Genomic DNA, 17181 nt, shown 5'->3' on the forward strand with positions numbered 1-17181 from the left:
CAGTAACCCAATTATAATTAGGGTGAAAGTTCATTGACCTCCAATTTAATTAATTAACCCTATTTTTGGTGTTTGGGCTTTTTATTTTGACTAAAACTAGACCATACATTTCTTTGGGCCTTTACAGAGATAGACCCAAAATGGATTTCCCTCACGTTCGTTGGCCCAGGCCACAAAAATCCCCATATCGTCTTCTTCTTCGTTTAAGATATCATCCTTCCTTTCGATTTGCTCGCTCGAATAACAGGTAATATTTTTCTTTCCTGTTGAATTTCATTGAACGAAGATTCCTCTAACACATGTTTTTCTTTATTTTTCTTTTTCATAGCGTGGTTTTAGAAGTTAGTGCTTTGTTTTGTTTTGTACATCTCTTTTTAGGATTCAAGAGAGCGAAAAACTTGGTCAATTAATATGGTGGCCTTTTTTGCTCTAGCATTCATTATGGTCTTGACCGTTACTTGCACTTGGGATTTGTGTTTATGTTTTTCTTCATGACGCAGGGATCACAGTAGTGATACAGAAGATAAAATATGGCTGAAGAAGGGAGAGTGCATCCTGATTGCAGAAATGCATCGAATCCGTATCATGGATGTAGTGAATATTGCTTGAAGATAATTGCTGAATCAAAGAAGAAGATGAACAATGATACGGGTTGGTTTCCTCCGTATAATATCCTTGCTTCTTTTGTTTAGATAGTTGGGAATTGATTCTGGTAGTTGAAAATTTCTAACTTGTAACTAATTGTATCAAATTATGGAATTGAACGATATCATTTATGTTGACACCACCAATTCCGACAAGAATTATTTCCAGCGTACTTTTTCTCACAGGGACCTTACAGGAGCTGTGTTGGCAGTACCTGTATGGTGCCTTTTTTGTGATTTATGACAAGAACCAATGGTAATGAGCCAAGTGGAATTCTGTGAAAGTTTTTCTAATACGTGTAGCATAACTCTTCCAACAATTACCTGAAATACTGGCGCATTTCTAAAAGCAGACATTTTCTTTGTATTTTTTTGGGGCAAGCAGGAGAGGCAGAGAGAGTGGCAAGCTTGGCTGCAAAGGGTAAGAAAGGGGGGAATGGTTTGAAATTCACCTAAAGACATCAACTTTATGACTGGACGCTTTGCAAATGGAGATTTTTGTCATGCTATCTACCTGAAGCAAAATTTGATGTTGAGGATCAATAGATAGTTGATAATTACTTAATTCTTGGATATCCGTTCGAAGAAGATAATGCATACACAGATTTCAGATGCATTTTATTCATCGCCAAGAACCTAACCATAACAGTTTTCTATCCTGTGCTTGGAATGCGAGCTGTTAAGGACAGCGATGAGGCCAATCCTGTTGCCATTCTTGATCAGGAGGAAAAGCTTGAAATAGATGGTGAGGGAGGAGATTCTAGTGGAGAGGCTGATACTGATGGTGAAGATAACACAGAAAAAGAATTCAAAAATGCTACAGGAAAGCAAAAGAGGTTATTTGAGTTAAAACTGAAGATGGTAAGTGCATATCAGCATTTGAAATAGGATGTTATCTGTATATTCTTGTTGTTTGGGAAGCATATATATATACATGGCTAACTTATGCTCTTCCATAAATTGATTATTATCCTTCGTGACATTATTTGGAATATACCATGGCTTGTGAATTCATACATGCAGAATGAGGCAAGAAAAGTCAATCAGACTGCCATGGTTGCTGAGAAGAAAAGAATGGAACCTCCTGAAGAGTCTAGAGGAATTTCCAAGCAAAAATGGCTTGAGGAGAGGAAGAAGAAAATTGGAAGACTTCTTGATGCCAATGGTTTGGATATGAGCGAAGCATATATGCTGGACACGCAAGACATGGCAGAGTCAAAATATAAAAAATGGGAGAAGGAGCCTGCTCCTGCTGGTTGGGATGGTATGACTTAATATTGTTTCATTGTTAATGTTTCTTACATGTGCAAGTAGTTTTTAATAATAGCTATTGTGTGCGGCTGCGCTAAGATTATCTGAAATTTGCATAAACCCATTGCTGATATATACTTATTTTGTACTGGAGTTTTTATTCGTAGCTATTGAATGGATGTTCTAAAATTATATGAATATGTGCAATAAGCGATGCTGCACCTGAATCTAATGAGGTCATCAAATGGTTTCACAATTGCTAATGTCATCTTTCGGGGAAAATGGATGACATGATGTATTGATATATTTTTTGAATACTAAATATCGTTCAAAATAACTTGTGGAACTATTATTTCGTGTATTTCTTCAATTAGTAGTGAATTGCTGATGGATGTGCATATCTCACACTCTGTACCATCACATACCATGTACTGACTCAATTTAGGTCTGAAAACTTGTATGTACTATAATCATTGAATGTTACCTGAAATTTCGTATAAACAATGAATGCTAGACCTTCTGTTCGATATAGAAGTAATTTCGAGTCCCGTTCTCAGCATAAGCGACATCAATGTAAAAGGACGACTGGTGGTTGATTCTTACTTTGTTGATAAAATGAACTGAAGCAATCAAAAGATTTAGATTATACATTTTCAGTTGAGTACTCCCTTGATCCTTATTAGTTACTTGGATAATTATATGATTTTCACTTCTCTTTCCCATAAGGACAACTATTTCACTCTGTAAATGTTCTGTTAATATTTGTGACACGAAGTAATTTTAATATGTTTACAGATTTTGCTGTCATCTGATTACTGATTATATAAGTTACATTGGAGTTTGTGTTTTGTAGTTTTTAATCAAAGGACACTGTACAATGCATATAAGAAAAGGACAAAGAATATTGATGTAGATCTTGAAGGGTACAACAAAATGAAAGAATCTGATCCAGAATTCTACCGAGAGGCTTCGAGCTGTACAACGCATATAAGAAAAGGACAAAGAATATTGATGTAGATCTTGAAGGGTACAACAAAATGAAAGAATCTGATCCAGAATTCTACCGAGAGGCTTCGAGCCTTCAATATGGAAAGGTGAGCATGCTTAATATATTTCGACAGGAGATCATTTTATTGAGATATTTTTTATGGAGGTGCTCAATTTTTGTGTTATTAATGGTGATCAGGCTCCAAAGATATCAGAACAAAAAAATTGACAAAATGGTGAAGGAGCTTAAGGACAAAGAGGAGAAGGCGAGGTCCTTTAGCAGACGGAGAAAATACTGTGAAGAGAAGGATATTGACTCCATTAATGATCGCAATGAGCATTTCAATGAGAAGATTGAGCGAGCATTTGGCAAATACACCCTGGAGATCAAGAACAACCTTGAGAGAGGAACTGCTTTGCCAAATTAAGGTACAGCCATGATACTGTACCATGTAACTATTCCTGTTCATCTAGGGATACAACTCGTGCTTTTTTAGTGTACGGCACTTCTATATTTTGTCTGTGATTTTGGTGTGTATCTTGATTCTTATGGAAATTAGGAGGATGCGAAACTGCAGCTTATTCTTTGATGCTTATGGTGTATGATGTTTCTATGGTTCTAAAGAAAGAAATGTCAATGTGCCACACATGCAGAAACTTCTGGGAGAGTCCATTATTGGATATGCAATACACCCTAACCAACAAATGAAGAAAGGGACATAACAAATAAAAAACATATAAGCATTATCTTCTGCAATTTTTCATTTCAGCAGGTTGAACCCTAGAATAATTGAGAAAGATATAACGAGTAATCATTGTGCTCAACTGCAGTTTTTATGAAAAGGAACTGCTGAACTGAGTAAACAAGAGACTGAAGAGGCTGATCACACATTCATTAACTTTTGATTTAAAATGTGTATCTGTGTCGCATTATTGTAATTTGAAGAGAATGGTTCCAGGTTGAGGTGCTCGTCTTCGAGTCAAGTATTATGTCTTGGTGAAAACCAGAGCGTTCTTCGAAAAGCTTGTCTTGTATATCTTTTGAGTGATTGATGCTGGAGTTGATCGTTAGCTTTAATGTTGCATGTGAAGTATTTGACCAACTCAAAAACCATACAGATATTTTGTTGATCACAAAGATGAGGAAATGCTATGCTCTATGATCCTTACACGATATGTTAATGTTTCTCAATTTCCTATCTTATCCACGTGATTCCATTGCGTGACATTCTGATCTGATGTGGGCTGCCATATCAACATATTGAACGTTGAACTTGCTGACATAAAACATTGTGAGCAAACTCAGGATAAGGAGCTCGATATTGGAAACACAATATTTATTGTGTAGAATTATGTCAATGATCGCTGTCCAGAAACTGTTAAATGGGTTGCATTTTATATTTTGAGGAGAATGAGCATTTGGGGTCTCAGCGCACTATGGACAATATGATCACGACTGGAGGGTTCGAAGGGACTAAGCTATCTGGGATTTCAATTCTAATATCGCATAGTTTGCATGCCCATTATACTACTTTTAGTGTTGATGGCAAAATCTGCTATATAGTAGAAGTTGAAATTCTTGGAGAAAGCAATCAATGATGGGATCGGAAAAGGTGGTGGCACGGTTTACTCAAGTTAGGATTATAGCTCCCAGAAAAATGTAACAGCAGAATTTTAAAGGTACTTTTGTATTGATGGATAGAATACGATCCTTGTCAAGTGGCTAAAAAAACCTTACGGCGAATTCACGTATTTATGAATGTCAATCATTCTTTATTGAGTGTCTTGATTATTCTAGAACCCTTGCTGATTTGATTGATAACTTGAGAGATACTACTTTGAAAGAACTAAAATTCTAACTTCGTGTCCTACAAGTCAACGGATAGTTTCAGGTAGACGGTTTCTATTAAAAATTTAGTGATGTCAGAAGGCAAGTGCTAAAAGCACGTTGAAGTGACGTTTCTTATGATTTTATTGTTGTGAACAGTGGATTTTCTTTTTATATATATGTTTTTCGTCACAAGGTCCACAATGCATGTACGTGTCAGACTTTCGTATGCGGACATTTAATTAGTTCGTCTATTTTTAAGAATAGTGAGTTGATTATTCCAATGGTTGCTGAACTCAGGTTTGTTTTTTATTGGTCGCTGAAGTTTAAAATGTCAAATTTTGATCACTGAATTTAGGTCCATATCTTCGATTGCTCACTGAAATATAAGATGTTGAGTTTTAACCATTGAACTTTAAAAAATGTTGTATATTATTCACTGTAAATTCGACGTTTTTTAAAGTTCAACATTTATGCCAATGAATAACGTACAACTTTTTTCAAAATTTAGTGACCAAAACTTGACACTTTAAATTTCAGTGAGCAATAAAAAACATGGACTTAAACTTAATGATCAAAACTCGACATTTTAAATTTCAGTGATCTTTTATTCAACGACTATTGGAACAATTAATTCCCAAATAGCACGAGTTCCCCACTCTTTAACTGGTTCTAAGCTGAACCCAAGAAATTTAGCAGTGCTCAAAATTTACCGGCTTTCTCTGGAACTGAATTGGTCCCCAGACGCTGCTGAGATGGGCGGAGCCAGGAAATTTGTTGAGTGCGGGCATAATTTAACACACGTCAAACATTGAATTTTGGTCATAAATCTAATGCAAAATTAAAAAAAAAAAATACTAAAAATGACATAATTTATAATTAAACGTGTCTTCATATTTTGAAAAGTGAAGTCCAAATCAACTTATACCTAAAATCAAGCAAAATCATGAGATATTGCTATATATATATAAAAGAAGTTTTGGGCCTAAAAATTCAATGCGAGCATATGCCTGCACCCGTCCTCACATGGCTCCGCCCATGGCTGAGAATCAGGTTTCTTGGGTCCTCGAAAAGGGTAGTTCAAAATCTAGGGTTGATTACTCCTTTCCGTTCAAGTGGCGTGACGTTTTATCAATAACATGCGTGAACAACGACGTTCAAATTCAACCACCATTTGAACTTTTTGAGCCCTTGTAATCTGCAACTTTATTAAGGTACTGAAGTTCCATAATAACCGATAATCTGAGACTTTTCTGCCATATTTCTAGCAACCAAAAACTTTTATTCAATTATGATCGATTAAAAGGTTATCAATTTTAATTCTTTGAGCTCAGCCAAACATGCTCATATATCAAGCCCAAAATCGTAAGTGCTAAGCCCTATTAAATTTACAAGAATTGAATTATAACTCGTAAGCAGAGGAAAACAGGAAGTTATAATGTTTACGGTTAACACAACCAGCTTAATGTACTGTTACAGACATAATAACAGGGAGAGAAACAAGGTTCAGCATAAAAAAGACGAGAGAACTTATTTCCAAACGAGTTATAGATCAAAGCCTACAACAAAATATGCACGTTGCACATTCTTCATCATCACTCGAATGCCCAAGCATTCTCCCTTCGTAATTCTTCCTTCTCCTCCGGAGTGAACTCGTTCTTAATATTGAATGTCTTCCGAATTTCCTCAGCAGTCTTCCCCTTGATCATGTCCGCCACTGTTTGACATGTAAGGTCAAGCAAGCTCTTGATGTTTAAGTAGTTGGCAGCCTTCAAAAGAACACGACAAACGGTCACCAGCAAGAGTTATCACGTCAAAGATACAAAACTGAAAACCATTATAGCAGTGCTTGCAACAAATCACCTCACAGTTAAGGAGTGCCTTCAAGCACACACGAGAACAATGTCTATAGGTTATCTAATACAGAATGTTGAACGAGTAACAGATGTCCTAGATCAAAACATAAGATGCCTACCCAAAAAACAATGGAGATTGTCAATCCTCTGTGTGCATTATCATCATCACCCAGTACATTGCTCAAGTGAATGGCATTCTTGATAAAACATCCAAAAAAGCAAGAACTAAACTATCCATTCCATCCAAAATATATAAATACAATTACCAACATAACTGACAATACACGGATCTGGTAATGCTGAAACAAATATGACAATTGTCAAAAAGTTAGGATAAATTTATTTGCATTTGAATAAATCTAATCTTATATGTTATATTCTGTAAATATGAGAGATATTTGAAAGATATCTTATTGTTAGACTGTTAAGTTGTTTCCATTTTCTAGGATAGTTAAGATTTCTATAGAATTCTTTTGCTGTATATACCTGTATGTATTACTCTTTCAAGCAAGGAGATAAAATGAAGTTTTATTCTTAAAGCTTACATGGTATCAAAGCAATTAAGGCTACTATATTCTGAAGCTTTCTGCTGGAAATCAGCTCCTTTTTTTCTTCTGTTTTCTTGAACAATACAGAATTTTTCTCATTTCAGCCTAAAACCTTCTGCCGATTCCAGCCCATCTCTTATCTGTTTTTATTAGGGACGGATTTTTTTATTTTTTTTTTATCTTTTTATTTTTTTTTTTAAATCTTCGAAAAAATAGCAGATTTAATTATGGTGAAGACGGCCATAACAGAAGCTGTGAGGAGCTCATCTTCTGGAGATGCAAAAGAAGAGGTGGATTCCAGCCAACCAACTGCTATCTCTAACCCAGATCAGTTCCAGTCATTACAAATAACAGTTCACAAATTTAATGGCAAGAACTATTTCAAATGCGCACAGTCCATGAAACTTGTGATCGATGGAAAAGGTAAGCCTGGCTTCTTGAATGGTGAGGAAAAATAACCAGCTGCAAATGATCCAAGAGCGAACGTACGGAGATCTCAGAATTCTATAATTACTGCATTGTTAATTAATTCGATGGAACCTGGAATAGGGAGACCATATCTGTATTTGCCAACAGCTAAGGAAATATGGGATGCAGTTCAACATACATATTCAGATGTTGAGAATTATTCTCAAATCTTTGAGTTAAAATCAAAGTTGTGGCACCCAATGAAAAATGGGAAAGTCCCAACAGTAGTGCACAGCATAAGAAGCTAGTTGAAGATGAAAGGCTTTATGTCTTTCTGGTCGGCCTAAATCAAGAACTAGATGAGGTGCGAGGTCGAATTGTTGGACGTAAGCCACTGCCTAGTATTCGTGAAGTTTTCTCTTGAGGTTAGGAGGGAAGAATGCAGAAAGAATGTTATTTTAAACAACCATCCAGAAACTGAAAGTTCAGCTCTTGATAAAACATCCAAAAAAGCAAGAACTAAACTATCATTCCATCCAAAATATAAATACAATTACCAACATAACTAACAAGACAAGGATCTGGTAATGCTGAAACAAATATGAAAATTGTCAAAAAGTTAGGATAAATTTATTTGCATTTGAATAAATCTAATCTTATATGTTATATTCTTTTAATATGAGAGATATCTAAAAGATATATTATTGTTAGACAGTTAAGTTGTTTCTATTTTCTAGGATAGTAAAGATTTCTATAGAATTCTTTTGCTATATATACCTATATGTATTACTCTTTCGATCAAGGAAATAAAATGAAGTTTTATTCTTAAAACTTACAACAATATTACTCAAATGCTCATCACAGAGTTATAGCAGCACGTACATCAAAGTATTCAGTTTATCTCCAACATGGTTTTAAGGCCACTGGTGTTGAAGAAGATTCTCAAATAGGACATCATGGTATAAACATTTAGAGAAGTTCTAAATAAACAATAGACACTATAAGTAGTTAAAAACCACCATTACTAATGACTTCAGACAAAGTTCTTAACAGTTTCAAGGCACCACCCGTAACATAAATTTCCTGATTGTAATCCAACGCCTATTCTAAAGGGGTGTCAAAAAAGGGAGAACCATTGAATATCAATGAAAGCAAAGAGACCACATAACCCATGTCACCTCCACAGGCAAGTACTGTTCAAAAATCCATTTTATCGAGTACAAACCCCCTGGTTTACCAAGCATTATGGCAAAACATTAGAGAGGAACAAGTACATACGCAAAAAAAAAATAGCCATTCCAAAATTTAAGAAGAATAAAGATGGCCCAAGAATAAAACATACTCCAGATAGATGCAGACTTGCATAAAAAAATCACACTATTCAAAGTGCTAAAAGAGCAATATCTTCAATCCAAATAAATCCCAGAAACTTATTTTATTTTTTCTTGCTTGTACATACAAATAAGCTTCCATAACTCAAGGAGTACATCAACAAATAAGGGACACCGGAATCACATTAGCAAAATAAAAATATTAACACAATAAACAGTATTGAGCAACAAAAGAGAAGCCGTTCAGTTGGACAGGGGATCAGCTGAGTTGGATAGATTGGAATTGGAGAAGAGTACACATCAGTGTGCCTACAGGGAGCTGCTCTTAGTTGTTAGTCTTAATGCTACTGTCTGTCCTAGGTATTGAAACACACCCAAAAAATAAATAAATTAATTAAACATAATAATAAAAAAAAAAAAACGGAAATCACAAGCAAAAACCAAAAGAAATCTCAGATGCAATCAAAACTAAAATAATCGTAATCATTATAAAACGAGAAACCCTAAGCAACAACAACGTTAGGGGGAATAGTTAAACGGCAAATTCGAGGACCAGAATAGTCAGTTTTAATGAAAGACGGAGAACGGTTACCAAAATGAGATCAAAAAGAGTGCTTTTATCGACTTTCACAAAGTCGGCATCGAACGCCTTGAGGTCCTCATCAGCTACCCTATCGGCAGTTGCAGGCGTGCCATCCGCGGCGGCTTCAACATGGCGCTTACAGTACTCAATGACTTTAGCCAGGATCTTGGAGGTAACGTTGGGGAGAGGTCTACTGGTGTCGGCACAACCATCCTCGATCATGTGTTTGATGGTCTGCGACTGCAGCGCCACCGTCTCCTCCACCTCGAACGTCTCCCCGTCGGAACTTTTTAGCACTATCATCTTCTGAGTTGCGTCAGTGGACGACATCGTTCAGATCAATCGGAAAATCCTAAACCTAGATAAGAGAGAACTAAGGATGCAGAGAAAAAGATAATTGAATTTAGAGTGACGGTGGAGTTATATTTATAGCGAGTGTCAACAGCACGGTTGGCAGTGTCGGTGGGTTACTGGGTGCAAATGCACAATTTTAGACACGTGATAATCTTTGAAATTTCATGATTTGTTGGGTTACTTATTCCAATTCCAAATGTTCGATAACCCATTTGACTTAAATTAAAAATTAATTAAAATTTTGCGTAAAAATCAATAGTTAATTATAATCACAAATTTTATGAAATTTACAATTTTTAAATCATATATTTCACTAAATTTTATTAAAAATTTGATTTTAATCTTAAAAAAATACTCTTTATAAAATTTATTTTAACGAAATAGCTCAAACGGAGATTTAGCCATCTCCAACTCTACGCCAAAATTTGAGGTAAATTTTATGTCAGATTTTGCACTAAACTAGAATTCATATTCAATCCTTACACCAAATGAATAGCATTTAATCATTTTCTTCATTTTTTTATTCTTAACAATTTATTTCTTTATTTTTTTTACAACTACATAAATTACTAAATAAATAATTACGTTAGATTAATGAAAATATTTAATTCATTGAACTATTATTTTTTATATTGTTAAAAATTACTATAAATGTGCATAATAATAATAATAATAATAATAATAATAATAATAATAATAATGATGATGATAACAACAACAATCATCATCATCATAATTTATTGTACTAAAAAACATATAACACAGCTAACACAAATATTCTTAATCAGTTTGTTTGGAAAATGAAAATAAAGGGTAAAATTGACTTTTTGGTGCGAAGTTTGATGGTGCTTTAGAGCAATTTGCACCATTTTTCTATGCAATTTGATCTTTTGGTGTCTCCTCTAGAGATGTCTAGTCCTAGAAATAGTGTTTGATACAAATGCAGGTATGGAGCAATCTAGAACGAGGATAAAGAAAAATGAATAATATTTTTTATGATTCGAAAACTTTAAGCAATAAAATATAATGAATTATTGTATAGTCGAGCACCATCTTTATTGAATTAATTTGGTCACGTGGCATGAGATTAATGGTTACAACCTATGTTTTAAAAGGAGAAAACGCATTGCAACATGTGGGTCGAATTTAGAAGTAATAATGTATTTTTAATATTATTTTAATTATTTTTTAGACTAATAATGCATACTTTGAAATTTATAGAAAATTCACATATTTTTCAAAATTTAAATAAAAACATAATTCTCAAAATCATAAATATCATGAATCAATATTGTTTTATTTTAACAGATAAATCTTTGTTTGTGGGATTACTTTGAGCTAGGATGAGCTTTGTTAGACTTACTTTAAGTTTGAATGTTTATTTAATAAGTAAAATCGTTGGATCCAAATTTAATTGTGGAATCATTCGAGCTCAATTCCATTTGATTTCCAAGTTCCGTACAATAATTAAATTTTTGAATATTTACAACGCTACATTAAGTCAACTAATGACATGTTTAATCTTAATTCTTACAAAATAACGCAATTCAATCTTATGTATTTTTTGCATCTCTTTGTTGAGTTCTTTATGGATTTGATTGTTAAAATCACAGGAAGACGAAGATTAGTGGTCTCACAATAATGAAATGACACGTAGTCAAGCATCTAATTCAATTTCTTTATAACGGTAGAAACGACATTATGGTAGAATAATAGATTTCGGTAAAATTTAAGTCAATTTGATTGAATTGGGTTTGGGCTGAAAATTAAAAATAGAAAAATCATATTTTGGGCTTGGGGTAAATTAATTTGTTAGTAAATTTATTTAGAAAAAAATAAAATAATTTGACTAATTTAAGATAAATAAAAGAGAGAGAAATTTGATTTTTCGGTTCTTGATACGGAATCAAGAATCAAACCAAATCCGTCAGTTTTTTATTCAAATATCCATTCAGATATTTAAATTACTTAGAATCGATCGATTCGATTCAGTTCGAGTAGGGTCAAATTTAATTCAAAAGTTTTGTCCAACTATACGTTAAAGCATGAAAATATCATATGTCAAGTAGAAAAGCAAGGACCTTTTATGTCTAATCACTCTTTAAACGTAACGATATAATTTTAACATATTTAGATTAATTTTTCTACTGATAAATAAACAAAATAATGCATAATTTAAAAATTTACTGTAAGTTTACATATTTTTTAAAATATAAATAAGAACGATTCTTAAAATCATAAATATTCAAATCAATAATGTTTTATTCTAACATATAAATGTTTCTTTGTAGGCTGGCTTTGAGCTAGGATGAGCTTTGTTAGACTTATTTTAAGTTTAAATTACGTTTTAACGTTTCATTGGACTAGGCTTTAAAGCATGAAAGTATCCCTTGTCAAATAGAAAAGCATGGACCATTTATGTCTAGTTGTTCTTTGGATTATCTTATTGTCTAGCTAGATGTGAGGCAGGACATTCGTGTCCCCGCTTAAACAGAGTCTATTTGAACGTTTTAGAATACTAATGACAACTAGTTTATTCTAAACAATAAAGTGACATTTCCATCTTCAGTTGGCCATGTTTTTGCCTATCTAAGTGTGTTCACGCCTATACGAAATCTATGCTAATCTTTTAGAACACTAATGACAATTAGATGGTTTTGAACAATAAGTGACATTTCTATCTTGAGTTGGCCATCTTGTCGCATGTCTGAATGTGTCTGCGCCTAAACGAAGTCTACGTGAACCTTTTAGAACACTATAGACAACTAATTTAATTCTTACCGAGCAGTGACATCTCAATCTTAATGAATCTTGAACATTTATAATTCAAAAATGTTCCAGTTTTTAAACTCTTCATCTCTAAGTTTGTATATTTTTCTATATAAAGAAATTGGATTGTTCAATGTATTTTCAAAAAATAAAATTTCATCCTCTTAAATTTTGGGAAAAGATTAATATAGACCTCTTATATATTTGGTCACCTATTTCGGACCGTTAAATGTACATTCCATATGGCTCTACAATAAAATTGACGCTTACATTTCATTAAAAAAAAAGAGAAAGATGGAATCTGTCAAACCCAGTTGGATAAATGTTTAGACCTTTGAACAAGTTTGTAATAATCACATTCACTTTGCCTACTTACTTAGAGCATCTTGAAGACCTTTGAACAAACTCGTAATAATCACATTTACTCTGCATATTTAGTTAGAGCATATTGAAGAGACTATTTTTTTTAAAGAACGTCTTTGCCATAATTGATAGTATTTTTAAATTTAAAGGGTAAAAGTTTACATTTTAATTTCAAGTTTCGAATTCATTTTCACTTTTTCTGCTTTAAGGATAGATTTTAATATTGAAGAAAACACATTCATTGTTTCTCAAAAAACAAACAAATTAAAAACACAATTGACTTGAAATTTGTAGAAATTGTTTTAAGACCTTCTAAAAATTTGATTCTTCAGTAAACTAAAATACTTTTATGCTAATATATTATCAAGTAATATATACAATATAAAATTGGCAAACCTTACAATAATTTTTTTCACTAAAAAAACAAAATACATTAACTTGGCAAAAAATGAAAATAATGATATGAACCTAGAATAGTAGAACCCAATTTCATGCAACGACAACTCCATTAGGGTATTGTGGCGGTGGCGGTGGCAGTGGTGGTAACAATGACAGGGATGGTGTGAAAGGAGGAGGAAGGGTGTGGTGGCGTAGAAGGGATGAGAGGATAAGGATGGTCTTGCGGTGGGAGAAAGGGGTGGTTGGGATGAGAGTGATAATGTGGAGATGGGATTTGGGCAAGAATATAACATTCATTATTATTATTTTTTTCTTTCATTTTTTATTTTTTTTCGTTGGGTGGTTTTGATTTACAATTGAAAGGAGTCATATTACTTTTATTTTCCACATTTTTAATTTTATGTTATAAATTTAATATTGTTTTTGAAAATGTATTTTCAAAAATATTAAACCAAACTAGTTTTGAATTTTTATAAAAATTCAAAACTGAAAACAGCAAATTGAACTTCACCTGAACTTTTTATATACTGCAACTCTTTATTTTTGTTTTTTATTTTACTTTCCCCAACATTCATTTATTGTCTTCCCTCATTTTTTAATTTTTTTTCCCGTTCCAATAGCTTAAAACACTAAATATAAAATAAGTACTATAAATAGTGAAAGCATTTAAACTTGCAATCTTAAAATTTTCAAATAAAAATTGAGTTTGGCTCTCCAGACATGTGGGCTCAAGGTCACTCTGACAGTTAACAAAGACCCAATAGGCCAACATGAAGAAATTAATGGCTGAAACACTGTCTCATTGTCCAGAAGCTCTTTTATGTTCAAGCACTATCTCATTGTACCGAAGTTCTTTTCTATCGAAGCCCTCTTTCCAACTGAACCTCTTTGTTCGAAGCCATTCTTTTAAGCTAAAGCACATATTGTCTTTCAAGGGATTTGCAAAGTATCTCTATGAATAATTGCTGTAACGTTTTATATTAATAAATGTTAGAATTGTCAGCTTAGGATGTAGGATGGCTGATTCGTTGTCAATATACTAATGAATGACAGAGAATGATGTGAGGCTTCGGTTAACAAGATGAAGCCTCGTGGTTCTGATCCAATAATTACCACGTCCGTCAAAACTCTATAAATAGCAATGTTTGTTAAATCGGACTGGCCGGTAAAATCGGAAACCGGACCAAAATTCGGTCCGGTTATACTAAATTAATCGGTTATTTAATAATCGAAAAATCGGTCAAATAAACCAAAAATCGGGAACCGGTTACGGTTTTGACCGATTTTCACAACTTTATATATATAAAATAAATAAGTTACCTTAAAGATGGAAACCCATATACTCACATCTTCACCTATGGAGCTCTTTTATAACCATTTCTTGTATCCCATAAACTCCAATGTGGGATTGACAAAATTTTATAAAACACACTTTCAATGTGGGATTGACAAACTTCAACAAAGCACACTTTTTCAATATTATTTATGGCCACATGGTGCATGATTACACTATTAAATTACTTAATTTCTATAGATTGCTAAACATTTTTTTAATCATAAAAATTATTTAGTAAAATTGAAATGAGTTTTTAAGTGATCTAAAAAATAAAAACTACTAAAAATTATATTAAAAACATACATTTGACATATTAGTATTTATTTTGAATTGATGGTGTAAAAATTTAATTATATATTGTTGTGAAAATAAAATTTAAATGTTTTTAAATATTTATTTGTCACTTCCGGTTTGACCCCGATTAAACCTTTTGACTCTCGACCCTTTCTGTTTACCTATTCAATGCTCGGGCCGGGTTTTAAAACATTGATACATAGCAACTCTTGTAACATTTTGAAAGAATGACATATATACATGCCTAAAACCACACTCTACTTATCCTCTCAAATATTCATATGCTCAATTTAGGGATAATTAGTACAAAACGTTCTTATTTTTTAATATTATTGTACAAAAGTCCATACCTTTCATTTTTTTGTACTTTTATCCTTACATTCACTTTTATTGTCGAAATCATCATTTTCATCAAATTTCTAGTGTAAAATTACAAATATAACCCTATTTAAATAAAAGAATAAAAATGAAAAGAAAAGCTAAAGAATAAATTGTGATCATACTTCAAACTTTTTAAAAAAAGTGCAAATGAGTCCAAATAAATTATTAAAAGGGTAATTAGCATAAAACATGCATACATTTCATTATTATTATGCAAAACTCCACACCTTTCATTTTTTGACATTTTCACCTTTATATCATATTTTATTGAAAAAATCGTTATTTTCATCCATTTTCTGAATCAAAAGCTGTAAAATGACAAATTTGCACTCTTCTTTAAATAAACAAAAAGAAAAATAAAGAACAAATTACAACTTTATTTCCAAAATTTTCAAAAAAGTAAAAATAAATTCCAAATAAATGATTAAAAAAAGTGATTGTACTTTTTTTTCGAAAAATTTGAGAGTATAGTTACAATTTATTCTTTATTTTCCTTTCCTTTATTTTTGTTTATTTAAAGAATATGGTATATTTGTCATTTTACAGCTTTTAACTGAGAAAATGGATAAAAATAATGATTTTTGCAATGAAATATAAAAATAAAGGGTAAAAATATCAAAAAATAAAAATTATGAATATTTTGCACAATAATAATGAAATGTAAGAATGTTTTGTACTAATTACCCTTTTTAATAATTTATTTGGACTCATTTGCACTTTTTAATAAGTTTGTGAGTACGATTACAAATTATTATTTAACTTTTTTTTAATTATTTTATTTAAATAGGGGGTATATTTGTTATTTTAAACGAGAAATTTGATGAAAATGATGATTTCCACCATAAAAGGTGAAGGTAAGGGTAAAAATGTCAAAAAATGAAAGGTATGGACATTTTGCACAATAACATTAAAAGTAAGGACGTTTTGTGCTAATTACCCCTCAATTTAGATTTGTCTTCATTTTGATCAAGTTATCCATAATTGTTGGTTTATATACAACCATTTTTGATAATATCGCATGCGTTCTAACGTTTTCATCTCATGTCGTAAAGCATATCCCATGTATATAACTATCGCATATCTCCGATCAAAACTCAAGTCAAAACGTGTCAAAATTTTCTTGTGGAGACGTGAGTGGGTCGGATATCTATTATCCACGAATTATTAAGGAAATTAAGATCAACAGATTGACGTTATCTGTGGGAAACCACACATTAAACCACGAACCTCCTTGGAAAAGGTCAATAGTAAGACATTCTTCAAAGAAATTTCTTGCCTTCGAAGAAAATGAGGTGGTCTTAAAGAAAGAATCACCAATTACTTCAAGATGAACCATTTTTCTAAAGTTAGGTACATTCCTTGAAGAATGAAATATCGTTCAATGCAATTGAGTCAAATGTAACTGACAAGAAATATTACCATAAGTTCAGACAATGAGGAGTCTGTACCTTACAATATTAGGGAATACCCTGAAAAAGGGAAATCCTTACATCCTGCTACAGTGACTCGTCATTGATTTCCTTAGCAACATAGGAGAGGTAGGTCTAGAATAGCTGCTAGACTCACCAAGCAAGTGGCCACCATGGCTGCAACTTATGTGAGATATAAGGGCCAAGGAGGACACCCAGTTCCTCCGCACACAGCTCAAGAGAATGTAATCTTCTACAACCTTTAGCAAGGAAACTAATATCATGGCAAAAAGGATGTCCAAGGCCAAATGACTAGTTATCAACACTACACGAGGGAAGAAGCCCATCAGAAAAGGGAAGCTAGGGTTGATACATCTACCAACTATGCCACTGACCCACCCATCGATGTCCAATTCAACTTTTTTTCACAGGTCAGGCTG

The 17181-nt window shown here is 32.8% G+C and overlaps 1 protein-coding gene and 1 pseudogene across 1 annotated transcript; one reads left to right on the plus strand and one right to left on the minus strand.

The window, feature by feature from the left end:
• Window positions 1-300: 300 nt before the first annotated feature.
• LOC111410051 lies at window positions 301-3478 on the plus strand (annotated as a pseudogene).
• A 2614-nt stretch (window positions 3479-6092) lies between these two features.
• LOC111410053 (SKP1-like protein 1A) lies at window positions 6093-9841 on the minus strand. The gene is made up of 2 exons (XM_023040213.1): window positions 9446-9841; window positions 6093-6479 (listed from the first exon to the last, which is right to left on the minus strand). The coding sequence occupies exons 1-2, from the start codon at window positions 9764-9766 to the stop codon at window positions 6306-6308; spliced, it is 495 nt and encodes a 164-aa protein (XP_022895981.1). The 5' UTR covers window positions 9767-9841; the 3' UTR covers window positions 6093-6305.
• Window positions 9842-17181: the final 7340 nt, after the last annotated feature.

The sequence above is a fragment of the Olea europaea genome, chromosome 15, assembly GCF_002742605.1.
Source record: "Olea europaea var. sylvestris chromosome 15, O_europaea_v1, whole genome shotgun sequence".
Classification (NCBI taxonomy): domain Eukaryota; kingdom Viridiplantae; phylum Streptophyta; class Magnoliopsida; order Lamiales; family Oleaceae; genus Olea; species Olea europaea.

Bases quoted from the DNA above. Each gene is read 5' to 3' on its own strand.
- LOC111410053 (XM_023040213.1), bottom strand. From the start codon at position 9,766: ATGTCGTCCACTGACGCAACTCAGAAGATGATAGTGCTAAAAAGTTCC. The intron at 6,480-9,445 runs GTAACCGTTCTC...GTTCTTTTGAAG, and splicing joins CTCTTTTTGATCTCATTTTG to GCTGCCAACTACTTAAACAT.